This window comes from Canis lupus, chromosome 9 (assembly GCF_003254725.2).
Source record: "Canis lupus dingo isolate Sandy chromosome 9, ASM325472v2, whole genome shotgun sequence".
NCBI classification, from domain to species: domain Eukaryota; kingdom Metazoa; phylum Chordata; class Mammalia; order Carnivora; family Canidae; genus Canis; species Canis lupus.
In genome coordinates, this window is record NC_064251.1 from 52,041,285 (window position 1) to 52,067,838 (window position 26,554).

At 56.6% G+C, this 26,554-nt stretch overlaps 1 protein-coding gene and 1 long non-coding RNA gene across 3 annotated transcripts in view; one reads left to right on the forward strand and one right to left on the reverse strand.

Annotated features, from left to right (window-relative positions):
• The window catches only part of COL5A1 (collagen type V alpha 1 chain), a 150,462-nt gene that overhangs the window by 91,543 nt on the left and 32,365 nt on the right, over positions 1 to 26,554 (forward strand). For both annotated transcript variants that reach the window (XM_025475661.3, XM_025475660.3), the window contains exons 26-41: positions 2,635 to 2,679; positions 3,540 to 3,593; positions 6,766 to 6,810; positions 8,512 to 8,565; positions 10,884 to 10,991; positions 11,450 to 11,503; positions 13,432 to 13,485; positions 17,750 to 17,794; positions 17,920 to 17,973; positions 19,041 to 19,085; positions 19,564 to 19,617; positions 20,513 to 20,566; positions 23,066 to 23,119; positions 23,838 to 23,945; positions 25,200 to 25,289; positions 25,384 to 25,437. In XM_025475661.3, the coding sequence (XP_025331446.1) occupies positions 2,635 to 2,679; positions 3,540 to 3,593; positions 6,766 to 6,810; positions 8,512 to 8,565; positions 10,884 to 10,991; positions 11,450 to 11,503; positions 13,432 to 13,485; positions 17,750 to 17,794; positions 17,920 to 17,973; positions 19,041 to 19,085; positions 19,564 to 19,617; positions 20,513 to 20,566; positions 23,066 to 23,119; positions 23,838 to 23,945; positions 25,200 to 25,289; positions 25,384 to 25,437 (972 nt within the window). The remainder of the gene's footprint in view (positions 1 to 2,634; positions 2,680 to 3,539; positions 3,594 to 6,765; positions 6,811 to 8,511; positions 8,566 to 10,883; positions 10,992 to 11,449; positions 11,504 to 13,431; positions 13,486 to 17,749; positions 17,795 to 17,919; positions 17,974 to 19,040; positions 19,086 to 19,563; positions 19,618 to 20,512; positions 20,567 to 23,065; positions 23,120 to 23,837; positions 23,946 to 25,199; positions 25,290 to 25,383; positions 25,438 to 26,554) is intronic.
• Positions 1,833 to 8,521, reverse strand: LOC125755773 (uncharacterized). The gene is made up of 3 exons (XR_007413079.1): positions 8,340 to 8,521; positions 7,092 to 7,249; positions 1,833 to 2,095 (listed from the first exon to the last, which is right to left on the reverse strand). It is a non-coding gene; the product is annotated as an uncharacterized LOC125755773 (long non-coding RNA).

A 26,554-nucleotide genomic window follows, 5' to 3' on the forward strand; every position in this document is an offset into this window, starting at 1 on the left:
CGTCTGAGTGTGTCTGTGCCGGCTGCACACCGCAGGTGCTTCCCGCTACAGGTGCCGAGGGTGACTGGTTGTCTCCTGTGAATTTGCAAGAATAGAGACATTGAAACACACTCTAGTTATGGAGGCAGCACACTGTTGATCATCCTTAAAGAGAGGGTTTTATTTCCTCCTTCCCTCGGGTTGGTTGGGTTTGGCTTCAGCTACAGAAAGGAAGGTTGATTTAAAGCCTTTCAGAAGGAGGGAGTGTTTCAGGGCAGATGCGCGCCTAAGCACATTGTTAAATCATCCTGGGGAGCTCAGGACGGAGAGATGGAGACATGAATTATGGTTCGAAGGAATATTACGGAGCCAGTAAAAACCGACTTTGGGCAAGTATTCCGTGACATGAGAAAAGGCCCACTACTCAATATTAAATTAAAAACACATCACGCGATGCCAGTTTAGCATGTATGTGTGCAGAAGATGGATCAGAGGGGCCATATCACACAATTAGCCAGGGTTGCTGCAGGCGGTGAGGTTATTAGGGCCTTCTTCTGCTTTTCCTCTTGCCTGAGGGAGGGTCTGTGGGGAACATATATTACTTTTTTAATCAGGAAAGTATCAAATACACATAATTTAAGCTTTATTATTTTTCCATTATACAAGTAATGCTCTTTACAGAGTACTGCAAACGTGTAAATGCACAGAAAGGAGGGGAGATAGTCTGGCCTTGTGCTGGGGAAAAAAAAATCAATCTCTTGTTTTGATGTATTTCCTTTCAGTGTTTTTCTGTTCCAATATTTTTAGTGAGTCTGCTTTATAAAGCTTTCCTCCCACGAAGTCACTCTCACTCTATACATCTAAGTTAAAATGCACCTAAAGAAATTGGGCCCCAATTCAAATAACGCTGATAAATTATGATGATTGCGGATGCATGTTGGCCGCTTGCTGCGTGGTGGGCGCAGTTCTGAGCGCTCTGCAGACCCGCAGGTGGTTGTGGCCACCAGGTGAGTAAGGACATTACCATGTGGAGGGCATGGCTCTCCCCCCAAGGGGCCGATGTGGGCTCTGCCCTTAGTGTGTGTGTGTACTTGGCCGGGGCTTGAGCACCCACAGATGCCCTCCCGGTGCCCTTGTTTCCTTAATGGAAACATGTCTGTGGTCGATGGAAGCTGGACTAAAATCCCACCAAAGAACCCACATGGCAGAGAGGGGGCAGGATCCCTTCCCTCCCGGTCACCCCAGGGCAGGACACCTTCTCCTTGGCACTGTTTGGGTCCAGTGCGACCACCAAGAGGTGCTGGCCCCATGAGCCTTGTTTCTGAAAGGCAGGATGGTGGGCAGTGCATCCCGCTTGGGCCAGAGCAGCAGGTGGGGTGCCTGATTTCCCTCAAAGGTGGCCCCCGCCAGGCTCCCGGTGCCCTGAGGCCTCCTAAGGGCACCCCACCCTGCAGAGGAACTTCCATACCCTCCCACTTGCTTCTGCATCAGGGCAGGCCATTTGCAACCACACTGAATCCAATTGCACAACTAATCAAAATAAAAAGGAGGACCCACAAAATCACTGATTCAAAGAGATGAGATTTAGGTTCCCATAATTCTGCTGTCTAGTGTTGCAGAAATAGAGCCCTCAACGTTTAGAACACTCGAGCTGAAGGAGCCATTGACACATGAGGAAGTGGAGGCCCAGAGAGGGCGAGTAACTGCCCCAACCAAGGTCACACAGAGGGTCAGGTGTAACCAGGACTAGAGTCAGACGCTTCCCTCACGGCATCCTCACCCTACCGCATGGCCTCTTTACTGGAATCCGTGGGGTATTTCCAGACAGTGAACTGTTTCTCTTTCTGCTTTTATTATCTCTGTTTCCTCAAAAGTAAAACTCTAGTGACCACCCTTGGTTGGAAAAGTCAGAGAGCTCGCATTTCTGATTGGGATTGGTCAGGGCTTGGACAGATGGGGCAGTGACCCAGGGGACAACACCATTTCTGCTGGGCCTTGGCTCCGAACCTGTATCATGGGAATAGGTCCTCCCTTCAGGCTGCACCAGCTGGGAGGCTGGGGTCCTCTCTTTCAGGTTGCACTGGCCGGGAGGCTGGGAGGCAAACCACGTGAAGACCTGGGGACATACAGGGACCCCGAGTCACATGATAGGATGTAGCCTCTGTCCTGGCACCAGCCTGACTTCCCTCATGTCTCCCAACACAAGAGTCTGTGTCCTGCAGATAGCGTGTAGCTCGCTGGTCTGGGAAGCCAGGATATCCAGACCCCTGGTCCCGCATCATCCGTCCTCATTCGGAACAGAATCCTTCATTCTGGGAGTTGTTGAGCAAATGCCTGGTGGTCACCGTCCCCGCTCACCTACGCTTGGGGGTGGGCTGGGCACTAGTGAGTCGAGTGACACCATCATGTCCAGATCCTACCCGTGGGCTTCCAAGAATGTTCTCCTCTATGCCAACAGGAGATGTTGCTGGGCCTGCCATGGATGTCACATTATAGATGGTGCCCCTGAGGGTCAGGGCTGAAGGGCTGGCTTGGGCCCACGTGGCTGGGAGTGACCTCTGTGTCCAGCTGCCTGATGGGGGTGTGGGGGAAGGAGATGGGAGACAGCTGTGGGGGGCGGCCAGCAGCTAATGCCCACCTTCTCTCTCCTGACAGGGGCACCCAGGCAAAGAAGGTCCTCCGGGAGAGAAGGGCGGCCAGGTGGGTTCAGGAGGGAATGAGTGGGGGGCAGCTGGGCCCTTCCTCTGGTGTCTGTGCCCGGGGCACCCAGCCTGGGGGAGTGGGGCCTCCACCCCTTGAGGTCCTTGTGACCCCTCCACACCTTTGGTGACTGCACACAGGGGTGTGGGCATAGCCATCACTTGGCCACACAAAAGCTGGGTGATTGTGCAGGTCCTGGGCCAGGGGCTCCTAATGACCCATTGCCATTGTGTGTTTTGGGTCCAGGGCTTGGGAGTTTAAAGGTAGGTTGGACTTGTCTGCTGCCCTGTTGGTGGCGAAAGTCCACATGCCTGCCTTCATACTCCTGGCTCCCCCCAGGCCCGCACCTGCTGGGTGGGCTGGGGCAGAGGTCAGCCCCTCTGGGTCAGAGGCCCTTCGGCTGTCAATGCCACCCCTTCCCAGGTGGTCAGCCCTGTCCCCTTCTCCCAGCCCGAAGCTGTCCCATGTCATCCAAGGTGCCTCTACTGGGAATGTGCTGCTCTCAGGGCAGCCAGGCCCCCCAAAGCATCAGAGCCCTCTGCCCATCTTGCTCGCTGCCCCACTTGCACTCCCGGACTGGTGGGCTATGGCCACAGTTGGATTGGTCCGTGGTGTTCTTACTCCTCATGGGACGCAGCCTGTGCTTTTGCCTTGCCCGGGGCTGGGTCGAGTGGGAGCAGGTCCTGTGTGTCTCCTGAGGAGGCTGATCTGGGCTGTCCCCTCTGCTCAGAGCTGGGGGAGCTTGCTGGCGGAAGGCAGGTAATGCTGACTGTGCGGGGAGGACCCAGGAGTGCACCAGACACCACCGCCATGCCTGCCCACCCAAGTCAGAGCTAATGGCATTTCCTCTTTGGTTTCAGGGTCCACCTGGCCCCCAGGGCCCAATTGGCTATCCAGGTCCTCGAGGAGTCAAGGTGAGATTCTGGCCGCTTCACAACTTCCTGGAGGTCAAGGTTGGGATAGCAGGGCGCAGTAGCCTGGTTCTCCCACGCTCGTGGGGAGGCGGGATCCCGGGACAGAGGGCCTGGGCAGGTGGGGCAGGGGCCACCTGGGGCCAGGAGGGGCTGATCCCAAGCAGGGGACGTCTCTCTGGTGCGTCTCTCTCTGTGACAACACAGGCAGCAGGACGGCGGCTGTGTGTCCATCCGTGGGGACTCTGTGTTAGTTGTCACCTGGTGCCTGCTCCCTTCTAGCCCCTTAGAGCTGCACAGCTCAGCCACAGTGAGGAGCCTGGCGCTCTTTCCCAAGGAAGCTCAGAGAAGTAGTTCCAGAGCCCTTTGCACGTCTAGAGTGAGAGAGCCTGTCCTCCTGGAGAACACCAAGGCTGCCTGGGTGGCTAGGGGAGGTTCGTGGGAGATGTCCATTTATCCACAATTGTGTTTCTGCTGCCGAAAGCGTCCCAGAACCTGGTTAAACAGGGCGCAGAGCTCCAGAGCAATACCCAGCACACAGGCCCCGGCTGTTCAGCTGGAGCTAACCGTGTTTACTTTGAGTTGTGTAATGTCATCTCCACTCATGCCACTTTCTTGACTGTGTCGGGCACATTTATATGGAGAGGGATGTGCCCTGAGGAAGGTACATGTGCTGGGTGCGGGTGGGGCTCTGCTTTCTCCAAGAACAACCATGGCATGGCATCTGAAAGCTCTAGGTGGTTCTGGGGCTTGCAAAAGAAGCTAATGGAGTCTTTCCTTCAAAATGATCTTAACTTGATGTGAAAGGAAATATATACACATGTGTGCACACCCCACTAGCTCAGTCTGAAGAATTCACATGAACACACCCAGCAGCACCTGGGCCCCATCCACACCGTTTCCCATGCTTAATGTTCTGGAGCCTTCTTGCCCATCAGAAGTGTGCAGCTGGCCTGCGATGTGGAGGGCGGAGAACCCACGACCTCCGTGCTCAGTAATTTGTCCCAAGTTAGCCTGACATCGATGCCTCCATCAGGACTCAGACCCAAACCTGCGTATTCTGAGCCAAGTGCCCCATGCCGGGCTCCAAGTGGCCCCTACTGCATTTCCCAGGGATCATGGCCTTCTGAGGGCCCGAGCCACCGCAGACAGACTTCCTGGGGCTCAGGGGCCCTAGGTGGGAAGCGGGCTCTTGCAAGCATGCCTAGAGAGTTTCACAAGGATGATTGTTCAGCAGAAATGCTGATTTTGTGAGCTCTGTGCATGTTTACTTTACAAATTCTTGTCGCATAGCAAAAGTGTCTGCCAGCCCTGAACGTGGCTAATTGCATAATGCTGTGTCTGTGAGCTAAAAGGTGTTTGCTTTAAAATGTTTATGGAGGATGCTCTTATCTTGTCTATCTGATTAAAATTCATTCACGCCACGAGCGATCCAGTTAGACTTGGAAGTGGAGAGTGGGAGGAAAAGCAGAGCTCAATGCTCTTTTCATGGGAGAAATAGATTCTCATTCCCTGGGGTTTTGAAAATGTCAGCAGGGTCCGCAGCCTGGGGGGCAGCAGACCCCCAGGGGAGGTGACAGCATGGGGCGGACAGGTGGTGGCCTGGCTTTTCTCCACCAGGTCCTGCCTCCCTTCTGGGGCAGCACCCCTCTGTGTGCTTTCCTGTCCTTGCTGAGGGCTAGGCTGCTGCACAGTGGAACCCACTGCCTCCTGAGCCTGCAGGGGCAGGTGGGCGAAAGAACCTGAATACAAGTTGTCTCTGGGCCCTGCACAAAGCCCTGTCCCTCTCTGGGCCCCATGCATTCTGGTCCCTCCGTGCTGGCCCACTTCAGCCATAGCAGATGCTGCAGTCCAGGGTTCTGAACCAACCAGGGCCTATTCGTGCCCCCTGGGGGACACCCGGAGACATTTTTGACTGTCCCGATTTGGCAGGGGTTGGGGGTGGTGGTGAGCCTATGGTCATCTAACTGGCAGGTGTCAGAGATGTTGCTCAATACCTCTGCTCCACGTGGGGCAGCCCCTGCAACAAAATGACCCAGCTCAGAGACCTGGCCTGTTTGTCTCCTGGCCTGCAGTCCCCTAGCCTCTGACTGGGTGGTAAAATGGGGGAACATTAGGTCTGGAAGGATGTGGGTAGGGGAAGAGGGAGGAAGCTGTTGCCAGAGCCCCCAGGCATCAGGATTTCAGGGCAACAGGGCCTCCCCTCTGCCCTGAGGTATCCGGCCACCTGGGTGGCAGGTGCCTCAGGGGAGGCCGTGCAGCCTGGGCCAGTCCCAGCTCCAGCTTTTCTGAGGGCCCTCTCCTAGGTCCCTGGAAAGAGGCTCAAACTGCACAGTCTGTGCAAAATCTTGCCACAAGAGGGCAGTTGGCAGCCTGAGGGTCCCCGGGAGGCTGGCAGCTTTAGCTGGAACAGAGATGGGAGGCCCAGCCTGTCTCGGGTCCTGTGGGCAGCTGGCCCCTGGGAGTCGGTAGTCAGTGTCTGCTTCCTGCTCAGAGGGCTGAGGTCGTGGCCCCTTAACTCCATTCCACAGAGGGCTTTACCTGGCCTGGGTGAGGTGCTGGCTTGGGGGAGGGGGTGGGGGAAGGGGACATGTCCCTCCCTTTCAGTTCTTATTGGCACAGAGATGAGGTATGTCCTGAGCTGACTATTGGTGGTGGTAGTATCATTGTTATTAACTGGTAAATAACGAGATTATACCTGTTATCATTTATCGTAATAATACAAAATGACGATTGCCAGACAGCACATCGCTGTTGTCTATTGAGCACCCACTCTGTGCTGGGGCACTGTCCGGGGGGCTTATCTGGTGTTCCCCTCCCACTAGCAGTAACAGGGTAATGCTTGTTTTCACCCCCACTTTCCAAATGAGAATACTGAGGCAAGGGGCACCCGGGACCTGAGCCAATCTGCCTGATTGCAGAGCCCAAGCTGAGGCCTCACGTCCCACCTGCTCCCCAGACCTCAGAGAGACAGATGTTTCTGAAAGAGGGTGGCCTGGGGGGGCTTGCGTGGGTGCAAGGATGGAGCCCTTCCTTGGAGACCGGGAGCACAAGGGAGCTTGCCTGGGTTGGGGCGGCCAAGCACTTTCCCTCCTTGGCGTTTGGGGCTTAGGCCTTTCCTTTCAAGAGCTCTGGGGAGGCTCTGACTCACTCCTTTCCCTCTGTGTTTGCACAGGGGGCAGATGGCATCCGCGGTCTGAAGGGCACGAAGGGAGAAAAGGTGAGTGTCCTTTCCATCATGTGGCGGTGGACCAGTGCACGCAGCCCAGCCCGGGTTAGGGCAGGTGGCTCCCTTGGTGACGCGCTAGCCCCGGCGGAGGCTGCTGAGGCCTCTGAGGTCAGGGGGTTTGGCACGCCCCAAGGCCCAGACTGTTTGCCAAAGGAAGAAGAGGTGGATGACGACCCGCTGTGGGTGCCCCACCTGGCGGGGCTGAGGGGCTGGAGCTTTGAGCCCCCCACCCAAGGCCAAGGCTCTGGCCCAGCACACAGCCCGTGACTCACCTGCAGAGGCCAGCGGACGCCCCACTCTCCAGCCCCGGTGGCCACCTTGCAAGCTGCCACAGAGCTGGGTGCAGAGGGGAAGGGTGTCACCATGGAGCTGGGCACGGGTCCCTCCTGCGCCATCTGCCATTCCTGAGGTAGCTCTTCAGATGGCTGCACTGGACAAGGAGGACATGGAGGCTGGACCCTCCATGCTATGGTGTTTGCTCAGCCCCCGGCCCCCTCTGCTCTCAGCTGGCTGCCAGGTGGAAGGAGCGGACGCACACACGTGCTGCCTCAGTTCCCCCTGGAGAGTGGCCAGAGCAAGGCAGACCTCTGAACCCTTGTTCTGGGGCCTCAGAAGTGTGGGGACCAAGGCCCATCAGGGTCAAGGCCAAGCACACCCCCGTGTAGGGCAGACCATGTCCCCACTGGCCGGTCCCATCTCCCTGCATTCCTGGCCTGTGGACCCAGGCCCTGCGGCCTGTCAGAGGGGCCTACCCAGAGCCCCGCGTGCCCCACTTGTCACTTTGACCTTTAGCCAGAAACAGGGCTACTGGAGATAATATGGGCTGGGTGGCACAGGGAGGGCCTCTTCTCCAGGAGGGCCACCGCACTGTCCTGAGTCAGATCTGGGGTGAGGGGTGAGGACCCGCCTCCTGGGGCCTTGGCACTCTAAGGCTGCTGTAGGGGCGTCCCTGGCACTTAACACAACAGCGGACGGACAAGTCCCATAGCCTGGGGATGTAAGGCTTCTCGTCCTGCCCCAGAAAGCTGCCTCCCTCTGGGTATGAGCTCCTGGCAGCCTGGATGTTCAGGGCAATGAGATCCAGACACTGAGAGTGAAGGGTGAGCCAGGTGGCCCTGTGCCAACTCCCTGAGGGTCCTATGGGTGTCTCCGTGGGGACACGAGTGGACAATAGGCCACTGACATCTGTGAATCTCCAAATTCGCACATGACAGGAACACGTCCCATGGCCCAGAAGATGCAGGGCTGTATTCACTGCAGGCCGGCCCCGCAGCAGGACTGCCTGGGTCCCAGGCCCTTCCCTACCCTACAGCTCACTGGTCCTGTCCACCAGGCCAGCCAAGGCCTGCAGCTTCTGTGGGGCGTCTTCCCCACGTCCCCCCTCCTGTGCTCACTGGTCAGCAGTTACTGGGCCCCAGCAATGTCTGGACCGGGTGGTGCTGAGGATGTGGGGATTGAGCTTGAGCCCCAGGCTGACTGCAAAGGGTGAGGGGGATGCCCTTCATGAGGGACACCCTCACCTGGCACGTCCAGGGCTTGTGTGGTGGCCCAAGCACCTGGGCGCTGGGGGCCAGGGTGGATGTCGGGGCCAGGATTGGGGTGGGGTGGGTGCTGAGTGTGGGGGGCCAGCCATCCGAGAGGCAGGTTCCTTCATGCAGCCCAGGCACTGTCTCGTCCCTCATCCCTCCTCAGGGTGAAGATGGTTTTCCTGGGTTTAAAGGAGACATGGGCATCAAGGGTGATCGGGTAAGTGTCTCAAGGGTGTCAGGGGCTGGGGGCTGGAAGGATGTAGGGGGCCAAGGGCAGGGCCTGCTGAGGGGAGGGGCCAGTGAGGGGCGGGGCTAGAGGAGGGGCTGTAGCAAGGGACCCATGGAGGTGCCGAGCAGGGGTGAAGGCTGGAGTGTTTGGAGCCACAGAACAGCTTCTCCTAACAGAGGTGACCCCTCTGTGGGGGCTCCTGGCCTACAGGCAGGGACAGCTGGGAGCCAGAGGCCTGGCTCTGCATATCAGCCAGAGGCCTGGCTCAGAGCCGCGGGGCTCTCCTCTGGTGTTCACCCCCAGTTACCAGGGTCACTGTGGTCACCTGGCCCCTCTGCCCCATGCCCTCACCTGCACTGGGGACAGTGGAGACTTGTCCTGTTCCAGTGACACCTTAGCAGAGCAGTTCATTTGGCTCAGATGGGTGGGAGCATTGCAGGGGGATAGGCGGGAAGGGGCTGCAGACGAGCCCTCTGACCAGGGAGGGGGGGGTCCCTGCCCACCCCCATGGCATGTCCGCCCACCAAGCATTCTTACATATTTTTAGGGCCCCAAGCAGCTCCTGTGTTCCGTAGCCTCATCCTGGGCTATCGGAATCTGCAACAAACCAGTTGTTTTTAATGAATAATTCACCTCAGCCGGAGAGGAAGCGGGTCAGTGCTGGGGGAGGTGGGGGCTTACATGGCAGGTGCCTGACAGAAAGCTGCTGGCTGTGTTTTCATCTAATTGAGGAGAGGGTGATGCAGATGATGCTGGAGGAAGCGTCTGGGTTCTGGGCCTGCTGCCACAGTGGTGCGGGCACTTTGAAGCTCCCCCCCAAAACTTCTGAGCGAGCCCCGGCCTGAGCAAGAGGGAGTGAGGTGCCTGTGCCTCCTGGTGGGTATGGCCACAGCAGCAGCTGGACGCACACCTGGACAGTCAGCTGTCAGCCGGCGGGGCTGTCACGCGGCCACTGTAATTATGCCCTGACAAGGCGGGCCTGCAGGTGCCTTTTCAGAACACGCCGGAGCCAGAGAGCCCCACACGCTTGGCGCTGTGTCCCAAACTAAAAAGGCAGAAGCAATCTTGGCTTCTATCAAAGGAGGAGGAATAAAAGAGAGAGATTCATTTCACAGTAATGTCCCAGTTATATTCCTGCTAAACGCAGCCGTTCTAGAACTTTCTCCATGGTGACAAGACTCCCACTCCCACATCTGAAGGGCTTCTCCGTTTGGCTGGTGAAAAGTCCTTTTTATTATGCCTCTGACAATGCGGTACCTGCATTTGGGGTCCCTATTACGAGGATGCTTTTTCAGAGGAGATCGCACAAAAGACGTTTAGCAGTCACATGCCAGGCTCCTGGGGACAGGCTGCTGTTGGAATTAGGTGAGGGTGGCAGTGGGAGCCAGGTGCCTCCTTCACCAGGGAGCTGGTGTCATCGGTCTTAATTTCCCCCAGAGAGAAATTTCTGCCCAGCACTGGTACTTTCTAGTGGTCAGCCAACATGTGAAAGATACTTTTGTTGATTGAGAAAAAGTGCTTCTTAGGGACCAAGGATTTGGTCCTGCAGACAGACACATTGGACCTTACAAATAAGGAAGTTATTGGTCTCTCTCTGTGTGCTGAGCATTTTTGTGGTGGGTGGCACAGCTGTCCCGCAACTGCTCCTGGAAGCCAGAGACCAGAGGACACTCAGCAGTGGGCAGAGAGGTGGGCGCTCAGATGCTGGGCTGGCATGCTGTGTTGACGTCGGCAACCCCCAGCCCCTTGGGCTTGGGCCCAGGCCTCCCCATTCGTATGATGGGGAGTTGGATGGGGCCGTGTTTGGGACCCTGCCATTTGTGGGACACATCTGTGGTCCCCTGTGTGCCAGCCATGCCCAGATAGATGCCCAGCCAGGGGCTGTGGTCCATTCCTATGCCTCTTGGGGTTTCAAGGGAAAAAGCATCCCCCTGTGCATGAGCTGTTCTGCTGTATTTGGGAAAGTAGCAATTCAGAGCAACCAGTGCAAACCAGTGTTAACCAGTTATCTCAGCCAAAAGAGACTCATTTGGAGAAGGTACCTGGAAGAGCCACCCACCTCTGTGCAGAGGGATGGGGAAGCCGTTCAGCAGAGCCCTATAGCTTGCTGCACCGTGCTTTGCTCTAGTCTGACCCAAGCGGGTTCCATCTGCTTGAGGCCACCTGGTGGGCCGAGCCATCTGAGTGGCTCCTACCGCGAGATCTTACCTGGGACATGGACTCTTAGGCACAGAACAGCCGTGAGTGTCATGTGGTGGGGAGTGAGCCTGGGAGTCTGCCCTCACCTTCTTTTTTCTGACTTGCAGGGGGAGATCGGCCCCCCTGGTCCTCGAGGAGAGGACGGCCCCGAAGGCCCTAAGGGTCGTGGAGGTCCGAATGGCGACCCTGGTCCTCTGGGACCCCCTGGGGAGAAGGTATGTGACACGGGAAGCTCCACCACCTCTCAGGGACAGACCTTCCAATGACCTTGGATGTCCAGCTGGTGACTCAGTGAGGCTGAGACCCCCAGTTGGGGATGGGGGAGGTCTGATGCAGGTCCTGTCCCATGTGCTCCCCTGGCACCCTACCAACCGTCCCAGGGAGATTGTTGACAGGTCGATCCTTTTCTTGTTCTAAGCTGGGTCATTCAGAGCACTTGGCCAGCTTCCTGGGGGAGTGCCTTCCTAGGCTTTCCCAGCGTGGGGTCTGAGCCCCGGCAACCATGGCAAAAGTCCTTACACCTGCCCTGCCCTTCACCTCCGCCCTGGGCTCTCGGAGTGCCCAAGATGTCCTCTCTGTCTTGCCCCTAACCCTAGCCCTAACCTTAACCCTAACCCTAACCCTAGCCCTAACCCTAACCCTAACCCTGACACAACTACTACTTTTTCACCAGGGAAAGCTCGGAGTGCCAGGATTACCAGGTTACCCAGGAAGACAAGGGCCCAAGGTAATTTATGAGCATGGCCGGTGTTCGGAGACCCCCTCGAGGCTCCTGCCCTCCCTGCCCCTCTAACCGACTCTGGGGGTGCTGCTGTGTCTCCCCCACATTCTGCCCTGCTCACAGCCTTCTGCCTTAGTCTGGCTGAGTTGGAAGGAGGTGCCAGCACAGTTAGTGGAGCCTTTCAGAGAATGCGGCAAAGCCAGGCTGAGCCCAGGGCTGCGCGAGTGGTCCCTGGCACCTGCGCCCGCTACTTTCTCCACACGGAGGACCCGAGAAGCCTCGCTCACCTCTGGTGCTTCACCCTGGGGATTTGAAAGTTATTTGCTCATAACTGAGCCTAAAAGAGAGATGAAACCTTCCTTATATGATATCATGTTCTGCCTTAAGTGAAACAGCTCCTCGAGGCTTTGGAAAGCATTTAAGACATTATTTTTTTTCAAATCTCACCTTTTATTATTCATGGCTCTTCCTTAAAAAATACCCAGCCGCCTGCACTAGAGACATAATTAGTGGTGGAAGAGAGCTCCTGTCTCTCCCATCTCTCCTGCCTCCCCAGCCTCAGCACTCTCCAGACTCCCAGGCTCAGTCTTATTAACGGGACGGGCCCTGTGGGCTGGCTGCACTGCAGGGTATTCCCATCCTGGCTAAGGAAATAGCAGCCCTTCCCGTGGAATGCTAATATCCACCCCTAGGGCCTGGACCCTCGCCCTGTGTGCAAGGAGGGCAGGTGGCGTGAAACGGGAGTGTGTTTCATGTCCAGCAGTGGCACGCCGAACGTGGCTGTGATGTGCCCACGGCATCTTGGAGAAAGACGGGTTGATGGATCTTCTCTCCTGAAGTGCATGTCTCCTGGGGGGTGGGGCAGAGAGAAGAGAAGTTTGGGGGTATGTGTGGATCAAGTTCAGGCAGCGTCCTTGGAAGGCAAGGGTAGAACTTCGAAGCTTGCCTGGCCATTTTGAAAGTCCTTGGGAGCGCCTGGATGCAGCCCTGTTACCCAGCTCCCACACTGAGCGCTGTGGGACCTGAAACCAGGGGTCTTCGGCACAGTCTCCTGCCCCGATTTGCGGGTGGGCATAGGGCCGGGTGGGCTATGCTAGGCCCCTGTGAGAAATGCAAGGCTGGGAAATTTGTGAGCCTTTAATGTTCTAAGCACATGTTCAGGTCAGGATTTTAAGCCACATGGAAGGTAGAGGCCCATTGACAGTAGTCACCACCTCCTGAGTATGTGGGGGGCCAGGGGGCACCTTACAACTCACCTAGGAGGTGTCTGGATATTCACCACAACAAAGTCGTGAGTTCATCTTTTGTCTATATGCACCTTGTAGGTTTCTAGAATGAACTAGCTGTTAGTTGCTACAGTCTGCACTAATTTGCATTGATTTCCGATTTTACAAGTTGCCATGCTTTATTTAGAGGTGTTCTGGGAAGATAACAAAACATGACAACAAGGCACGGTAAACAAATATCATAAATGCGAGATTTGCACATCATCTCCAGTTCATCTCTATGCACCCTGTTCTTCCCAAATACTAGCGTTATGAAGACATGGGTGTGGAGAAAGGGAGAAAGGAGAAGCATGGTTAAGACAGCTTTGGTTTTTAGATTTGGAGTCTATGAGATGTTCAGGAAATATTTATTGAGTGGGTGGGTGATGATGATGGGTGGGTGGACGGATCAGTGGAGGGATGAATGGATGAGTGGATGGGTGGGTGATGTATATATGGGTAGATAGGTTGGTGGATAGTTGGATGGATGGGTGGAGGGGTGGATGGATGGATGCGTGAACATCTAAGTGTGTGTGGGGGTGGATGGGTGTGTTAGGGGTGGGTAGTTTGTGTCTCAGGCTGTGTACTGGAACATGCAGCTGGCACATGCAGCATAGCTCATCCCCTGGCCCAGCTCTCATGCTTCTTCATTAATTTTCTCTCTTTCAGGGTTCTATTGGATTTCCTGGCTTTCCTGGTGCCAACGGAGAGAAAGGTGGCAGGGTAAGGATTGCCTGGCCCCTTGTCAGGTGGCTTGTTCTGCTGCCTTCGTATTTAAAGGGTATACTTTCTAGTATGTCTTGTTTATTCTCACCCACTTTGCTGCCAAAACTGCCTTCCAGACAGCTGACCTTTAGGTCAGGGGCTTGGGCTCCAAGCACGGGAGACTCTTTCCACACGTGGGGCTGGGTGGGGTGGGGGCAGGAAGGGCAGGAGCAGGAGAGGAAAACATGTGGGGGGTGGGTAGAGAATTCTAATAAACACCACGCACGACCCCGACAGCTCCTCAGGTCATTAGTGAAACCCAGATTCTTCCCTTTCAACCCAACTGACTCTTCCTCCAGGCTAAGTTTAAAAGGAAAGGAAGGGGGAAAAGGAGCTTTCTTCTACTTTGTATGTCACCTGCCCCGTGGGTGTGAATTCAGGAAGCCCCTCTGCCCTGTTACTGCCCAGCTGCCATAGTCACGGCGCACCTGCCTGGTGCAGTGCACAGTGGTTCCCTCTGTCATCACCATGAACTTCCACATTCTGGGGTGCTGGGCTGGGGAAGCCATGCCCCCTGCAGCATCTTGACTCCCTGGTGGCCAGGTCTTCTGGCAGGAAGATGACATAGTGCTGCCAGAGCACTGCCCCCTGAGGGACACGGGGGTCATCTTGGTCCTGCAGCTCTGAGCTGGGTGTCCACAGGCATGTGGGGACACAGGGGCTGGTCTGTGAGATATGTACAGGGCATGCCTTGTTGGGCACACCAGGCTTCCGAAGAACTGCAGCCTCCGCGTGTGCTATGCCAGGCCCAGCCCGCTGCCCTGAGCCCCATGCTGGAGCTCCTGGCACAGGTGGGGGCTGTACCCCATCAGATCACCTGCTCCAAAGTGTCCTTACCATGTCTGAGCAGAGACCATGAGCTCTCCTGAAAACAGAGACTTCTAGCCACCAAACCCGTGTGAGCAAACGTTTGTGCCCAGGGGGCCACTCTCAGTACGAGCAGACGTGTGAACACAGGGACAGGATTATCATCTGGATCTGGGTCTGGAGCTGGCTCTCTGCCTGTTAACTCCACATATATCCTGTCTGTGTCTACATCTGTGCGTGTGTCTCTGCGTGTGTCTCTTGCCCGTCTATCACTGTCACCATCCGTGTATCCGTCATCTACCCACCCACCTACCTACTTACCTGTCTATCTGGTTCTTCCTTCCAGGGAGAGTCTGATGGATGTCTTTAGGGAAGGCTGTGTTCTAGAATATAGAGGCCACGGTGAAGTGTGGTCTGGGGCCCGGGAAGTGTGGGGTGGCGAGGGGATGGCTCCGGTGTTGGTGGAGGCCTCATAACCTTTAACACCACCCTGCCGTGAGACTGTCCAGGAGGGGTCATGACATTCAGAGAGTTTGGTCTTATGATTTGACTACAAGTCCTGCCAGCACCCTAGGGCCACACTCTGGTCCAAGCCCCATTACCCTCACCCTGCCCCTTGAGCTGCTCAGCCTCCCACCCCTGAGCTCAGAAGGCCGGACAGGTGCCTGGTCCCCTCCTCCACTCTGAGCCCCGGTGGGCCATCGTCCATGTGTATCAGTGCCATGGGTCACCGGGGACACAGAGGAAACACAGGTGGTTGGAGAGCGGGGCAGTGTGGGGCCAAGGGTTTGCTCTTGTGGGCTTGGGCTTGTGGTTCCCAGGCTCTGAAGCATGGACACCCCGAGGAAACCATCTACGCCACGAATTTCCAGGGATTTCCTAGCTTGCATGTGGCAGCCACCTCGGTGGGTGTGGGGCCAATGACAAAGATGTCCACTTATACAAAAGGGAATGGCTTTGGCAAGGGCCAAAAAGGACTGGTGAGCACGTCCACTCCTTGTGGGAGAGAAAGAGTCCCTGTGCTGCTCCTGAGACCCAAGCGGAGAATCTGCAGGAACATGGTGAAGTGTGTCCCTGGGAAGTGTCCGAGATGGCCCTGCACATGAGCCAAGCGGCGGAATGCTGCCGTGTTACGTGCACGTGGACCAATCACCGCTTGGCTCCTGGGCTTCCCACGCCCCGGTGCCCACGGGAGACTGAGGATCCCTGTCCCCACATGGGAGAGGAACCCCGATTACACACGTCTGCCCGGCTCCCCTCCTGAGAGAGATGTCTGTGTTCTGGAACCTTCCCCTGGAAGGAAGGAGGAGGGATTGTCTCCCAGCAACAGTGACCTTCCCTGCGCCCCAGTGCTTTTCACCCCTGCAGTGATGGTGGCAGTCCGGCTGGCTCGCCGCCTCTTCTAAACCAGCTTGTGGGGTTGTTCTCGGCATCCTGTCACAGCGTCTGTCCATCCATCTGTTCAAACAGCAATAATTGAGCACCACCTCAGTCCCCATGTCCTGGATGCTCTTGGGGCCCTGAGGACACAGCAAGAGAAGCCCAGATCCCCGCCCTCATGGAACTTGCCTTCGGAGGCAGGGGCAGTGAGCAAATCTGAGGGTGGTGTGTGCTAGGAGAAAAAGCAGGGGGGCGGCGGGGTGGGTAACTGCAGAGGAAGGTAGGGGTCAGGGACAGGTGCCCGGGAGGAACGACCGAGGCCTGAGTGGGGGGCAGAGTGGGGGTAGGGCCAGGAGCCATCCCAGGGGCGAGAGGATGTGCAGGTGGTGGAGGCGAGCAGGGGTGGGGTCCTGGGATCAGAGCCACCCCCCCCACCCCTGTGGAGCACGATGCCACTTGACAGACTGGCGCTGGGTGCGTTTGAAACGTCCTCCCCGAGGGTTTCAAATGGAGGTCATCCAGATTTAGATGAGAATCTTGGGGAGGGTGGTGAGAAGCAGAAGTTCCTGGTGTGGGTGGAGCCTGCTCCTCGCCTATCCTGAGCCATCCGCTGACCAGGAGGGTGGCCCCAAGGGGCTGGTGGCTGAGGGGGACTAGGAGTCCTGAGACGCCACCTGCGTTTGGCTTCTCGGCTGGAGTGTGTGCCTCCCCCATGGGGATGTGAGGACAAGTGCTCATAGGCGAGCTGTCGAGGGGACTGTGGAGGGGTAGGGGGCACCATCTCTGCAGCAGCGTCCATGCCTCTTGGCTTGGGTCAGATTACAAAGAGGACCTGGGAGGCCCCAGTGGACCACGGCGGGGATTCTCCTGCTGTCTGTGCCAGGGTGGGTAGTCTCTGTGGGAAGACAGCGGGCCAGGGACCAAGGGCAGGGGTTTGGGTGGAGGCTGGGGTGCGGAGGCATGCACCTGTGTGCACCCACAAATGCCAAGAAGCAGCCGGTACCCAGCCCTGGCGTCGACGCTGGTGAGAGGCTACCATTGGAAGAAAGCAAATGCTTTATTAATTTTTGTATGCAAATATTTATTTGAAGCCAAAGGATATTGCCGTATAATTAAAGCAGGGAAGCCAGAGTGCATTGTTACAAGGCAACATAATTATCTCATCATCATACGCTGTTTTATTAAATTCATTTCAAGATGAGAGGCTGCAGAAAAGCCGTTTTGATTCTGGCAGCAAACAAGTGAAAGATGGTGAGAGGCAGCGTATCAGGTGGCCTTTAGCGACACAGCCCTGTCTTGGGCTTTATCGTGAGAAACTGTCATAAAATTCTGGAAAATCGGTCGAGAGGCATGGGGACACTGGGGTGGCGTTCAGCCCACTGCTTCCCCATGCCTTAGGTAAACTGCATTTACCAGCTCTCAGAGCTTTGCTTCAGAGGAAAAAAACCACGCATAGCATCTGTTTTCCGTGGTTTGGAAAATGCAAAACAACGACAACAAGAAAAAGGAGTCCAAATTCTATTAGAAGAGAAGCAAATGGCTTTGGGTATATGATTTATATATCGAGTTGCAAGTTTGCTTGTCTGCGGAGCCTGTTGAAAATTTAATGGCTAATATTCTTAACTGTAGCAAAAGTAAATTATGTATGAAAGGGGTTGACGTTCTTTTCTTCTCTTGCAATAATGACCCACTCGCTCCCCCCACCACCACCACCCCTGCCTCTGGGAGAGAGAGGGGGGATGGGGTGGGGTGCCGATGCTTGCAGAAAGGAAACCAGATAGGAAACCGGATAATGGTGGTAAACATCCATCAGACTGCAGGAAGAAAATTGGATTTCTACAGGCCTATGTAGGAATACAAAGCTGTAGGTGTTGAATGTGCGGTGAAGTCTCTCAGCCTGAAAAATCTCCCGTGGAAGCCAAGATAAGGGCAGCGGGCCTTCCCTGCCCCTGTCTTTGAGCGCTCTCCCCATAAGCCACCCAGGCCGCGGCAGGTGTCTTGAGGGACTGACCAGCCCCTTCCTCTCTGGTTCTAGGGCACGCCTGGGAAGCCGGGACCACGGGGGCAACGAGGCCCAACGGTAACCACCCTCTGGGCTTCCAGAAGCGGGAACACATTGTGGGGAGCACACTCGGTGGGAGGGGGCGGGAGGTCCCCAGGGCGGGGACGATCAGAGCTCACCTTTCCTCTGTCTTTCCCCTGCAGGGTCCACGGGGTGAACGAGGCCCCCGGGGCATCACTGGGAAGCCTGGCCCCAAGGTAGGTTTTTGGTGTATTTTGTGGTGCTGCCTACCCACATATCGTGTACCTGCGGGTGACACATGGCCTTTGCATTTGGAGAAACAAACAAAAAGGACTTTTGCTTGAGGGTATTTAAGAAGGAGCTGGCTCAGCAGCCCTGAGACGGTCAGGTTGCATCAAACCCTGTGCCTTGGCCCCGAGAGCAGAGGCAGAAAGGGCCAACCCTACTGGAACCTCTGAGACAGCGGCCCTGAGGCCTCCAGAGGCTGGGCCCTTCGGCCTGTGCACAAATGCCAAACCATCTGGGTACTCACCATCTAATTCTGGTGGGCACGTCCTATTTCTTTTCTTGAAAAGGGTTTTAAGTTATAGAGAGATCTTTGCCAGAAATCAAAAGAAAGTCCTTCCTGCCTTAAGGGAGAGCCTGAGCCTGCCTCCTACATCACTCCCTCCTGCCAAGAGGCACGGCCACCAACTACCCTGATTATCCGTGTGGCCTGCCCTGTCCTATCGGGTCACCATTCCCAAATGCATCCCCTCCAAGGACGTGGGTCTTGCTGATTGGCTGGGGTGCAGAGCTGGCCTGCCCCCAGTCTACCGGTGTGTGCACACCAGAGGCCACGATACATTTGTCCACGATGAACGCCGGGGTGCGTCACATTCCCGGACACTGACTTAACTGTCCTACTAGAGCCACTAGTGCCATGGGGCAGCCGCTGTCACAGCTGTGGGGGCCCGGGGACAGAGGCCCGTGTCCTGTCTCCATGTGAGTGTCCGATACATTTCTTGGTGGCAGCACAGACTTTGTCCCCTGCAGGGGACTGTCCTCGGGGAAATGTCACAGCCCTGTAAACAGCAGCTCAGTGTCTGACGTGTGTGAAGAGGAGAGGACAGGTGGCCTTTGGGAGCAGGGATCGTGGCTGGTGCTCTCTGCTCTCCAGAGAATCCGGGTGACCGCACAGGTGCATGTGTACCATACGTGGCTCTGAAGTCCCAGCAAAGCCATGGGCTGGAGTCTTTCTACCACAAGCGGTACTAATATGGATAATCATAAAGCTCTTCTTGCTCTTTCCGTCCCTCCCTAGGGCAACTCCGGAGGCGATGGCCCAGCAGGCCCTCCGGGTGAACGGGTGAGCGTTGTGATCGCAGGGCCCACCGCGAGCATCTCTGGGCTTGCCTTAAATGTCCCTGTCCCTTTCTTCCTGGAAGCGGCTGGGGAAAGGGAGTCATGCCTTTGACTCTGCTGGAGGAGAGGGTTTCCCTGACTTGAACATGGGTCAGTGGTAGCTGTCACTGGGTGTCACGTCTCCTGCCTGTTGACATCAGCGGCCCCTCCCTGTGGCCCTGGTCTTGGGGCTCAGATATGGCTGGGATGCATGGGAAACTGTGAGCCCTCCGCCCCCTGCTGACCCCCTGAGCTTCCCGCCTGACCTCCTGTTACATGTTGGTAAGGATAGGACTGGAATGGATGGAGAAAGGGTCTAGGGGAGCAGAAAGAAATTTTGCTCAGAGAACCAACAACTTGGGAGGCCAGTGGTGGGGGGCGGCTGGGCCCCTACATGGAAGGGGAAGGACGTCTGTGCTCAGTGGGCTGATCTCTGTTCCCAGGGACCCAACGGACCCCAAGGACCCACCGGTTTCCCTGGACCCAAGGGCCCCCCTGTAAGTAATGTGTTTTCCTTGTTAGGCGGGGATTCTGGGGGCTCCATGCAGGCCCCTCCCGGTGGGCCAGTAGGCGGGTGTCATCTGGGAAGCTGGCTGCAGAGAGCTGCTTTTCAGAAGCGTGGACCTCTCTCTCATTTAGACCAACGTGGCCTCCTAGGTGGGCCCAGTGTGAGCATCCTGGGGCCACTGGGCCATGTTACCACTGACTTGGTCACTTAAAACAGCAGAAATGTGTTCTCTCATCCTCTGGAGGCCAGAAGTCCAAAACCTGGGAGCTGGCAGGCCTGGTCCCTTCCAGAGGCTTCAGGAGAAACTGTCTCCTGCTCTCTCCTGGCCCCCGGGCTTGCTAGCCGTCCATGGCTTGTGCTCTCTTCTCTCCATCTGGCCTCCACCCTCACGTGGCCACCTCCTCTCTGGGCTCCTCTGGGTCTTCAAACCTCTGTCTTGTTATGGGGCCATGTGTCACTGGATTAGGGCCCACTCCAGTGCAGTATGACCTTGTCTTGATGACATCGGCAAAGCCCCAGTGTCCCAAGTGACGTCACCTTCACAGGTGCAGGGGGTTAGGACTTGAACCTGTGTTTTGGGGACACAACTGGATTCAGAACAGGTGCCATATCTCCCTGACGGTCAGCAATCAGGACAGGACAGCCCTGGGTCCCCATGCTGCCTGCCTCAGTATCCCCCCCGGGCGGTGAAGCGTGGCCCTCAGGAAGGCTGTGCAGGTTCAAGAGGTGACACACAGGTGCTGTGACAAACCATGACTGTTGCAGAAATTTTCTGTGAAATGAAGTAGCAGTCACCTGCCCCCCCACCCCAAGCTGGCATTAAATCCCAAAGGTGCGTGCTTCTCAGAACCCACTGAAACTTCTTCCTTTGCCTCTTTCTTCAGGGCCCTCCAGGCAAGGACGGGCTCCCAGGACACCCTGGACAGAGAGGAGAGACCGTGAGTACTGGCAGTGCAGGGACAGGGGGACAAGGGGACACAGGCTGGCGACCTCTCCTGCAGCCCCACATGTGGGCACTGCCTCCTCTTCCTCAGGAAAATCCTCCTGAGTGTGGGAGCTGCACGCATTCAGATGGGAAGGGAGCAGGAAGGGCTGTGTCCTGCTGTGAAGCTGCAGGAGGGCCTCGGGCTTGTACTGGTCATAGCCTCGTCGCTTTGGGCACTTCTGGCCTCGGGTTGATGGCAAGGGCTGGGCAGGGGGGCCCTTCAAGGAGGCAGGTGGGCTTGCAGCTATGTTCTCCATCAGCAGATTGCTGCCCCACACCCACTGCCCACCTTCTCCTTCCCTTTAGAAGAGCCCAGAGCAGGTGGTATCTGAGCGTTAAAGATCTCGGTGTTTTCAGTTGGGACAAAAAGCATTTTTCAGAAGTAAGATCAGTTCCTGGTCATGAGCACCATTTGGGATTTGAACCAGTGCACTGCGTCTACTGCAGGCATGTCCTGGGAGGGGGTTGTGGTGAGGTACACCTGTGACCTTGGTAGGGAGGCATGGAGGGTAGACCTGTGACCTTGGTGGGGGGGGCATGGCGAGGTACACCTGTGACCTTGAGGCCCCCAGGTTCAGACAGGTAGGGCCCTTTTGTCGTCAGATGGATGGTAGAGGTTGCTGGGAGGCCCCTTTGGCCCTGCAGCCAGTATTTTTATGGTCACGGATCTCTGAAAGACAGTCACAGCAAATGGGGGCCCTGTGACCAATGAGACCTTGAATGCCAGATTTAACATCTCAGTACTTGCTCTAAAAAAAAAAAAAAAAAAAATTTCCCTTTGTCCCTCCGGTTCATTGTGATGAAACCTCTTTTAATTATACCTTCCCGGTGTTCTGCTGCTTGGCGCATGCTGGCTGATAAATGCAGATTACCCTGTTCTTTTGTTTATAGAAAAAATTAAAACCTTTCATCTGAGCTTTCGCATATGTTTCTCTAATGCTGTTCTGAGGAGGAGACAAGATAGAAGGTTTTGCCAAGTGTGTGCTTTTCTCCCTCTGACTTCTCCCAAAGAGAGGCTGGTAGAATGATTAAGCTCCTTGTCTTTGCTGGAAACAGAGTACAGGGACTTTCCAGCTACCTGTGCCGGGCCTGGCTGCCCTCACGGACACAGGAACATCCCGTCCCCAGACCGGCCAGGACAGAGGTCTCCAATGTGGGGCGTCCAGACACATCCTCCAGAGAGGTCTTTTGTCAGGTGTTGACCTTGCTCTTTAATAAGAAGTGGATACATGAGAGGCTGATACTTCTAGATGTGAGCCCAAAGTCCATTTCTGGGCAAGGGGTTCAAATCTGATTCCATCCTGAGCCAGCAGCAATGGTCCTACCCCCGAGGCAGACGGAGAGGCCCTCCTTGCGTTACACACCAGCTCCTGCTCCCCTTGGGCACTTCCGCCATGGCCCACCAAACAGAGGTGCCCTCGACCTGTCCACCACCCCTTGTTTCTGACCCTGTAAGATGCTGCCTTTAATTAATTCTACTTGAAAAAATGGCCATTTCCATGCATTGCATGCAACTCCCCCGGGCCAAAAGAGAAGAGCCCTCTGAGAATTTGCAGGGATGCTGAATCTGCCATGCATTTGCATGGTCCAGCGGCTAAGCATGAAGTTTCAGATGCCAGCATGGTGGCTGTCCTCACGGGGTGGCAGGGAACCGCCCTTGCCTATCAGCCACGTGAGCCAGTCTGCTTGTCTCCTGGGTCTCGCTGGGGCTTACAACTTCTGCTAATAGCTTCCTGGGCGTCACACCTGCACATCTCCGCCAGTGTTGCATGGCACCTGCAGATAGCCTCTCCTTGGTATATGCTGTGCTCTGTAGATGCGCCCAGAAATGAAGCCTTCCTCTTCGCAGTCCACTTTCTCCTTGAAGGAAGCGTGTGTAGCGTGGCCAGCATCCACAGTGAAGGCAGGGCCGTTGCCCACGAGCAGTGGGCAGGGCAGAGGGAGAAATTGCTGTGGAATCAGGCTCAGGGCACGCTCACGCTGCCAAATCATGGAAGCAGCAAGCCCCCGCTGTTTCCTGATTTCCACAGATGCCCAGGGGCTGGTGAGGTCACCTGTCACGCAGCAGAGGCATTAGCGACACACGCGGGACCGTCTCACAGAGCCGCTAATGAGAAACAGCCCAGAGGTAGCTCCCGAGTCGAGCTTCCGGAGGCTGAGAAATGGCACCGAGTCTGCTGGGAAAATGAACACTTAGTGACATTATAAAGATTAACGGTTTTAAAATATATTTCTCAGCACAAAAACACGGCGGCGGAAACCAGCTAGTGAAGCTAACTTGTCTGGCTTCATTATCTTCATGAAATTAATGCACAAACAGAGCAGGAGAGCTGGGCCCTCTGGAGTGAAGTCGGGAGCGTGTGCAATTTATTCGGGGACGTGGCGGGCGGTTGGGGTGCAAGGCTTCTGATGGGAGCCACCCGGCCACCTCAGGCGCTGACTCTCTCCGCAGGGGTTCCAAGGCAAGACCGGCCCCCCGGGACCTCCAGGCGTTGTCGGCCCTCAGGTGAGTGGCACCCCGCCCCTCCGTGTTTCACTGGCAGTTGGTGTTGTGTGCCCACGCAGGAATGGGAGGAAGGGGCCCCAGGATTGGGAAAGTGCAGGTGTAACTCACAGAGAATCCTGAGCCCCACAAGCTTGTTGACATTCAGAGCTGAGCTTTGCATGGGGAGCCAGATGGGGGCACGGGGGAACCGTCTGTTGAACCATCAGCGAGCACCAAGCAGGCAGAACCAACACGGCCCCTGGGCAGTTGGGGAGGGCTTCCTGGGCAGGGCCCCGCCGTACCTGTTCCTCCCTGCCCTCCTGCCCTCCTGCCCTGGGCTCTGGTCAGGGCCGGCCCCTGCTTTTCTGCAGAGCAGACTCGTGGCTTTGAGCAGCAAAACCGGGCAGCAAGCTTGCACCTAATGTAGTGGTAAATAAGATATTGACCCGCTGTGGCCTGGACTGCAGGCAATGTGGGCACACTGCCCACCTCTCAGGTGGCGATCTGGCCACCTTCCCTGCATGTGGCTCCACGTTACATCCTACCCCGTCCACTCTGCTCTTTTTTCTGACTCTTTATGGGAAGGAAGAGATTTGTGAAGCAGGATGAGGTTTGGTGAGCATGCAGTGGGCCCTGTGCCTCCACGGCCCCGGCCGTCCCTGATTTGGGAAGAGAAAATTAATTGCTTCCTGGCAAGTCTCTTGAGAACTTTTGTGGCTGATACCAACTTTCCTCACAGGGTCCCACAGGAGAAACTGGTCCGATGGGCGAGCGTGGCCACCCTGGGCCCCCAGGCCCCCCCGGTGAACAGGGGCTCCCAGGCCTTGCTGGGAAAGAGGGGACGAAGGTGAGTTAGTTGGGCCTTCCGTGCCAGCCTGACTTCCCAACAGGGAGTTTTCTCCTGCTCTAAAATGACTCAGAGTAAGCGATTTCTCAGACAAATGCCCTTCATGTCAGTCTGCTCCCCAGACCGCAGGCTCAGCCCCACTTTCGCCTGGTCTGAAGGAGCACCTGAACTGACTCGCCACAGGGATGGAGGGTGACGGGGCTGGGGGTCAGCCCGACCTGGGCCTTCTGCCCCCGGGGCCATGTCTCCCATCACCCAGCTGCCACATAACGTGCTCTGATACTTCATGTCTGAAGATAATTGAACAGAAAGTGACCCATTAAAAAGTTTCCCATAATAAGAGGCGTGAGAATAAATAATAAAAGTAGGAAGCGGATGCTTTTCTGTCCTACCTCTTAGTGTGGATCCTGCCTTCCCTTTTTATTCCTCAGGGCGCCACCCCCCGAAGCCAGGGGGGTCGTAATTCCCGTGTATCGGCTTGAAAATGGCGAGCCACCTCCCCTTGCAGCTTCTCAGTGAGGGACACAGCAGACCCAGCCCTTTGGATGAGCACACGCACAAGAGTAACCCTCACGATAATGAGGTAGAGCCAGTCAAGTAGAGTAGGGCAGTTGAAAAAATTGCACACTTATGTAGGTGCACTGAAACACACGTGTGCCATATGCACGTGTGCATGAGTGTGCGATGTGTGTAGACGTAAGCGAGCATATATCCCAGTCACTGAGAGGCTCTCTGAGTTCGGGAAGGAGGCCGAGGGCGTGCTGGTTGGAGAGCCCCTCTACTCCCATGTTTGGCCCTGGAGAAAATTCTAGAAGATATTTGGAACAAGTATCCTGGGTGATAAGTCCGTTTGGAGTGATGCTGCCAATGTTCCTTTACCTGAGAAGTCACGAGAAGCCCCAAATGTATGAAACAGGTAGATGTGGAGGCAGATAGCCACCTGGCCTCAGCTCCCACTGTGGCCCCAGAGAGATGAAGTCTGTCCCCAAACCACATGCAGCGCCAGCCCCGGGAACCTGCCCCAGGCGTGAGCACAGGTGGTGTTTCTGTGTGTGGAGCTGCTGGTGAGGAAATCCAGTCACAACTCAGAAGTTCCTTCTGAAGCCGCTGCCCGGGCAGTCTAACCTGATCCCACTCTAACCTGATCCCAGAAAGATCTGGAAGGGGAAGACCCGCCAGGTTCCCCACCCACCCTGGTCTCGGGCATTGCTTGGAAGGCATCACTTACAAGCTAATCTATGGCTCTGATTTCAGGGTGACCCAGGCCCCGCCGGCCTGCCTGGAAAAGATGGCCCTCCTGGGTTACGTGGCTTCCCCGGGGATCGAGGGCTCCCTGGTCCAGTGGTGAGTGAGGGGCCAGGCGGGGTCGGAGCTGGACACTGCCCAGCCCGCGGGCCTCTCCGCATGGTGCCCCGACCTCATTCTCGTTGCTCTGCAGGGAGCACTTGGCCTGAAAGGCAGCGAAGGCCCCCCCGGCCCACCAGGCCCCGCGGTGAGTGCTATCAGTCGCACAGACGTTTTATCCCTTCCTCTTTCTCAAAACCTGGTCTGCAGACAAGACAGGGTGGCCCAAGGGCCAGGAGAGCATGCACATCAGCCCTGCTCACTATGGGTCCCCGGGGGACAGTGAGCAGGGGCCCCGAGCTGGCAGCCAGGGTGACAACGAGCCAAGAGCATGACCAAAGGCCAGGTAGAGACATGGGTGTGGAAGGAGGGCCGCGTGGTCCTGTCGAGGAGCGGGGAGCATGCTGATGTGCTTAGCGTAGGTCTGGGCAGGGGCTGTGGGGACCAAAGGTCTCTCTCACCCCTGAGCCTGGATTCGAGAGTCAGGTGACCTGCACGGCCCGGGCTGCCCATGCAGAGGTGAGCCGGCACAGGTGCAGGTCCGTCCCCGGAGCCGAGGGTCAGAGGGCTTCCAGGGTGCTGCCTGCTAGCTGAAAGGCCACCCCTCCAGCCTTCAGAGTCCAGCTATGAGAGGTCTGGTGATGCAGTGTCCCCAGAGCCGCCTCTGTGGTCTGGGAGAGTGGGGAGCCGCGCTGGGGCTGTGCCGACAGACCCCTGTTCTTGGTCGACACCTGATGGAGATGTGACACCTGCTGTACTTTCCGTGGCCTTTCAGAGGGGGAGCATCTCACAGCCCCGACTGCTTCATGGATGTGGGGCTCTGGGAGCTGCCCCCCAGCCCCCGGCTGGGTCTGGGCGCAGGCCACAAATGGACCCCACCTGTCCCCAGTTGAGTCACGGACCATTTTAGAGAGATGACAGTTGGGAAGCCAGGCCTTTCTTTGAAACGTTGCCCGTCCTTCCAATAGAGCCTGGCACAAGATGGTGGCCTCCCTCTGTGCTGACCCTTGAATTAGGCCAGGTTCCCCCAACCAGCGGTACCCCAGGGACAGCGCCTCCCCACCAAAACATACAGCACAGGGGAGCAGGGCAGAGAGAGCCTTTTGTGGGCAGCAGATCCCACGGGGAAGTGTGGTGCCAGGCCCTGGAGTGGGAGCCCAGAGGGCGAGGATATCACCCCGGCGAGCGCTTAAGGAGGCCGTGTTCTCAGACCTGGGGCAGGAGAGGCAGGCGTGTGCTTGGCATTGCAGGAGGGGAGAAGCTGG